General features: G+C 42.7%; 1 protein-coding gene across 1 annotated transcript in view; it reads left to right on the top strand.

The window, feature by feature from the left end:
* The first annotated feature begins 509 nt into the window (after positions 1-509).
* The window catches only part of Snrpd1 (small nuclear ribonucleoprotein D1 polypeptide), a 16,290-nt gene continuing 10,927 nt past the window's right edge, over positions 510-5,872 (top strand). Inside the window, exon 1 of the mRNA XM_004635782.3 lies at positions 510-651. Within this exon, the coding sequence (XP_004635839.1) occupies positions 638-651 (14 nt within the window). The 5' untranslated portion in view covers positions 510-637. The remainder of the gene's footprint in view (positions 652-5,872) is intronic.

Below are 5,872 nucleotides of genomic sequence, written 5' to 3'. Positions count from 1 at the left end.
AGGGGAATGTTTGAATTGTTAATGGCGCTGCGATGTTGAAAATGATGAAGGAGGGGCTGGGGGGATGGCTCAGTAGAATAAACGCTTGCCTGGCAAGCACAAGGGCCTGAGTTCAAACCCCAGTTCCGCCAAAAAAAGAAAGAAAGACAGAAAGAAAGAAAATGATAAAAGTATAAACGTTTCTCTTGAAGTTTAGAACTCAAAATGAAAATAAACAGCTGAATTATGTGACTGTCTTTAGGTACATTAATGCTAATGTTTCTGCTAGTATTCGAATAGAATTGGAATAGTCTTGGGCTCCTCACAGAGGCTGTCTTCAATCACATCAAATTTTGTTTGGTGCGACAGACCTGCTAACAGGATTCAAGCCTTCAAATCCCCCGTTAAATTTCCTCCTAAACCAGCCCTCACGCCCCAGCAGGTGCAATGCGCTCCTCCAGTCACTAGGGGCCGCCGTGGCGCCCCTCGCGGCCGGAAGGAGAGGGGCGTTTCCGTCGTGCGTCCACAGCGCTGCGCGCGCCCTTTACGTCGGGATCCCGTGGAGCAGGCGCTTCCGGTCATTCATGCGCCGGGCTGCTGGATCTTGCTCGTAGTATTTTACGCGCAACCGGGTGGAAAGGCCGTCCGCGCCGCTAGGATGAAGCTCGTGAGGTGCGGAGGTGACCTAGTGGGCTGGAGGCGGGGAAGGGAAAATTTGACCCAGGCCGGGCCGTGGCCGCGCCGCCTCGGGTACAGAAGGCGGGAAACCGCGTGCGTGCGGCCTGCTAACGGCCCGGCGCCCGCCGCTCGCGCGCCTGTAGTGGCGGCCTGCTGGGGCTCGCGGGCTGTCTAGGAGGTGAAGGTAAAGGCCTAGCGGAAAGGCCCTCAAAATGCAGAGCCCGGAGTAGAAGCCTGCTTTCGGTCGGTCCACGGCTTTTGAGCGCCGCTCAAATTTTCCAGTCGTACTGGAAAATGTAAATGCTGCGTGACGAGATCTGTTTGCAGAATGTTTTAAGATCGAGAGGAATTAATCCACAGATTGGTAGCTTATTTTTTTTGGTACTTCGTAGACTTGATTATTCTACCTACATATCCTTTAAAGTCTGGCATTTGAGTTTATGAAAATCTCCCACTGTGGGACAGAAGTCATCGCTGTTGATTGCACAGGTGATAACTTTTTTTTCCTCTGTGACTAAGTGGGTTAATTGCGCCTGCTAAAGACTAGAGGATTGAGTGACTTATTACGAATGATCTGTAAATAGATTGGATTTTTGTGTTTTCTTCTGAACTGAGTCTGGAACTTGGGAGCAGGGAGGTGATAAATGAGCCAGCGACGAGAGGTATACACCTTGTTTCTGTTGGGTCACAGATTGACACTGTCATCTAAACAGTTATTGGACACTAGTTATACGATGCACAGGTAATAATAGAGTCTTTCAAAAGGCAAGGATCCCTGCCCTTTTGGAGCTGTTAGACGGTGAAAACAAAGATACATAGATAATCTCTAGTGTGTTTGAAATAGCATATAAAAAGCTCGATGTTGTATTTAGAGGAGAGTGTATAGGAAGACATACAATAGCGTTTAGGAATTTGGTTTGTGTGTGATGCTGGTGATCGAACCCAGGGCTCCATCATGCTTGGCGACCTAGTTACTGAACTACATCCCAGCCCCAGTTTTTTTCCCTTTGTCTGTCTGCTTGTCTGTATCTCTCTGTGGTATTGGGGATTGAACCCAAGGAGCTTCACTGAACCACAGCTTTGTTTATTTATTTATTATGTATTTACTACAGGGTCTCACTATGTAGCTCGTATGTTTTCAGCCTCCCAAGCGCTGGGATTACAGGCGTGCACCACCATGCCCAGTCTCATTTTTTTATTTTTTGAGACAAGCTATCTCTAAGTTGTTTAATTGCCCAATGCTGGGCTCAAACTAGGGATTTTCCTCTCTGAGCCGCCTATAGTGCTGAAATTACAGGCTTTTGTTTACGACTCCCATTTTACAGCTAATTTATATAATGTGCTTTGGATCTGGTCTTTCTTTCTTTCTTGGTGGAACCAGGGATTGCCCTTACACTTGCCCCCGAAGCTCTCTTTCCACTGAGCCATCTCCCCAGCCCTGGATCTGGTTTTTCTGAAGATTCTATTGTGACATTGTCTGCAACTGTTAATGGCTATACTGAATTTCATCTTGTTTCTTTTGTATAATATAGATACTTTTACTGAAGAAAGTATTTTACTTAATGAAAATAGTTTGCCTAACTAGGCTGCGTATCTCCTCAAGCTTTCTTTTCTCAGTTGGTTGATATCATCTGTAAGGTCTGTCTGTCATCTTAATCAAAACCTGGGAGGCAAGATTGGATTCTTTGCTCTCAAACTTCCTAACATCTGATAGCCAGTTTTGTCACTTTTATCTAATAAAAATATTTCAATACTTAGATCTCTTTGGTAGTTGGGTTCAGATACTATAAATTTGGATTCTGAAGGACAGTGTTATCTGAAGATTATCTACGCTCCAGTAATTAAACTTCAGATAATAAAGGACTTGTCAGAAAGTCATTTGAACCTATGTGATTCTTTGGCCGAGATGGGATGAAATAATTTTTTCTTGCCTGCAGTACCTCCCTCCCGTTGCAGTTACCACTGAAGTGTGGCCTCTTCCCACGCCAGCACACTCCTACTTTATTATTTTCCCTTTTGAAGTAAATATCTTACATACAATGAAACACAGTGTATGTTTCCCAACACTAAGAAATGTACAGGTCCGTGTAGCCCAGACACTATCAAAAACTGTAACACAGTATTACTGAAATCTCAGAACGTTTCCTCTAGCTTTCCCAATCACTGTTTTCATGCCTCCATGGCCAATCAATTTCTTTTGCCATAGATAACCTTTTACTTACATCAGAATTTCATATATTTAGAATCATACAGCCTGTACTCTTGTTGGGAACAGCAGGAAGCTAGGAAATTTATAAGATGTGTGTAGGTGGGACTGGGCCTCAGTGCCTAAAACTAAAAGCTACCTCAGTCTTTTTTTTTATTTTTATTTATTTGAGAGAGAGAGAGAGAGAGAGAGAGAGTGTGTGTGTGTGTGTGTGTGTGTGGCCAGCTCAGCCCACCAGGGGGCGGGGCTGGCTGGCATGTGGTGCTGGGGATTGAACCGCGGTCCCTGATGCTTTGCCAAGCTTGTTCTAAGTAGGTGCCTTAGACCACTGAGCCACCTCTCCAGCCCCAACCTCAGTCTTGAAAAAAACATACTGTCTGGTTCAGGCCAGCTATTACTTCCTAGGCAACCTTGTGTCATGTGTTACAAACCCTGCGAAAGTATAAATAAAGGATTGTTTTGTTGAGAGTTGAGTTAGTCTTGCTCATCAGGCAGACTAGCGACCACCTAGCCCAGCTTTTGTCTTCCTGTCTTATCTTTCTCATTCCTGCTGTCGTGTCTTCCTGGGTAAAACCGTTTATACTAAGACCACCAGATCTCTACATACTCTTTTTGTGTATAATTTCCTTTTGCTGGGGCTGGGGAAATGGCTCAGTAGAATAAGTGCTTGCCTGGCAAGTGTAAGGGCCTGAGTTCAATGCCCGGTTCCACCAAAAAAAAAAAAAATTTCCTTTAGCATGTTTTTTTTAGGCTCCACATTGTGGAAGATGTAAATAATTTGCCCTCCCTTGTATTTAAATCTACTGTAAACATTCTTGTGTAAATCTTTCACTTGAAAATAAGGTTATATTTTAAAAAAAGAAAATAAGGTTATAGCTGGCTATGGTGATGCACACAATCTCAGCACTTGGGAGGCTGAGGCACGAGGAACACTGAGAATACAAAGCCAGTTTGAACTATGTAGGAAGACCTTGTCTCAAAACAAAATGAAAAAAACTTCAAAATCAGATTTTTTTTTAAGGAGTGAAATTGTTGGCTGAGGTATTTAAATGAGAAACTCCCTTGTAGGAGTCCCCTCCATGTTCTTGTCTTGGTCCAAGAAGTTAATATTTGTAATTCCGAAGATATGTTATTGAATCTCACCAAGTTAATTCCAATCTACCACTCTCGGTGCAACCCATGACAAAAGGAAAGACACTAAAACATATTTATAATTATTGGGGAGCCAGGGGGCTCTAAGTCCACCCAGGAAGATGGCTTTCCGGAACAAAGAGGCTGACCCAGGTTTTATTCAGTGGAGGAGGAGTGGCTTGAGGAGGAATGACTTGATTATTGTGGGAAGTAGGTGAGTATTGTGAGCTGAGCTAGGTAGGTGGCCTACATTTACCTCTGCCCTATGCAGAGAGGATATGCAGAAAAATAATCTGCATTATGCTATTGAGATAGTATCTAATGTTTCAGGGGTCTGGTGCTTCAGTTCTGATGTAATACACAAGCCCCAGGAAGTCATAACCTCTATCTCTAGGCTCGACCCCAGCTGACAGTGCAGAGCATTGACTCTTCATCCTGTCTCGACCCAGCTCACATGAAAGAGCAAGCATGTGTAGGTTACCAGGGAATCCGGCATGACACTTTCAGAGATTATCACCAACACCTCAGCTAGACCAATATACATTGCTTAAGGCCAATTGAAAGGATAAAGAGAAGACAGCTCTGTATGTATCAATACAAGGAAATAGAGTCAGGCTCAGTGAAAATAGAGACAATCGCTCTTCTTTCAAGGAGAGCTGCTTAGGTGGTCCTCCACACCCACACCATTCTCCAAAGCATTTGTACCAGTTTGTGCTTTCACTAACATTGTGTTACATCATTCTTCCAGAGATGGTGTCTAGGGGCCTTCAGAATGGTCTAGTACTTGACATAACATTTAAACTTTTTTTCAATACAGCCTCTAACAAAACTAGACTATTATCAACCCCGGGAAATAGAATTTTTTTTTTTTTTTTTTTTTTTTGAACCAGGGATTGAACTCAGGCCCTTGTACTTGCCAGGCAAGCACTTATTCTACTGAGCTATCTCCCTGGCAACCTTACCTTTATACCAAGGTTAGGAAAAGAGCAGAATCTGTGATGTGTGCCCAGCCAGTCCTTATAAGATTCTCTAAAATGAAAGAACACGTCACCAGGTTGTGCTGTGGTTTCATGTATCTTAAATGTGTTTGCAATAGGATTGAGTGCTTTACTGAGAACAGAAAATCAAAAAAAATTAAAGATACACGTAGAGTCAAAAAGCTGAATAAAAAGCCATAGGGGCTGTGGAGATAGCTCAGTAGAATAAGTGCTTTAGCACAAGGGCCTGAGTTCAACCCCCAGTTCTGCAAAAAAAAAAAAAAAGCCATAAATAAAAAGATATTTTTATATATGTATCAGGATTCCCATTTCTCTGCATACTCACCAGCATTTTTTGTTGTTGTCTTTTTAATTTTAGTGGGTATATGATATATAGTGGGTATTTCCTTGGGTTTAATTTGCATTTTCCTAATAACTGATAGTGAGCACCATATCACCTGTTCATTTGTTATTCTCAGGAATTGTTTTAGGTGACGTTTAAAATCTTCCTTATTCTGATTTCCTTTGTTTCTGTTTTGTCATTGAGTAGGAACTCTGTATACTTTCTGTGCTAGTCCTTTGACAGATATTTTTTTTTTTTTTTCATTTTACAGGTTGTCTTTCCCCCTTTTGAAGCAGGGTCTCATTGTAATTGCCTCAACCTCCAAAAGTGCTGGGACAGCAGGCATGCACCATCATAACCAGTTAGAACAGCTAGATTGCCTGTTCCTTAATAGTGTTTGTGGGCCAGGGTTATAGCTCATTGGCACAGTGCCAGCCTGAAAAGTACAAGGTCCTTAAAACATAATTTTAATGTTTAAGTTATGAAGGGCCTGAGAGATGGCTCGGTAGAATAAGCGCAAGGGCCTGAGTTCAATCCCTGGTTCTGCCAAAAAAAAAA

The sequence above is a fragment of the Octodon degus genome, unplaced genomic scaffold (assembly GCF_000260255.1).
Source record: "Octodon degus isolate 3935 unplaced genomic scaffold, OctDeg1.0 scaffold00075, whole genome shotgun sequence".
Taxonomy (NCBI): domain Eukaryota; kingdom Metazoa; phylum Chordata; class Mammalia; order Rodentia; family Octodontidae; genus Octodon; species Octodon degus.
The sequence above is the reverse complement of the archived record's forward strand: the minus strand, read 5'-3'. Positions and strand labels throughout refer to the sequence as shown.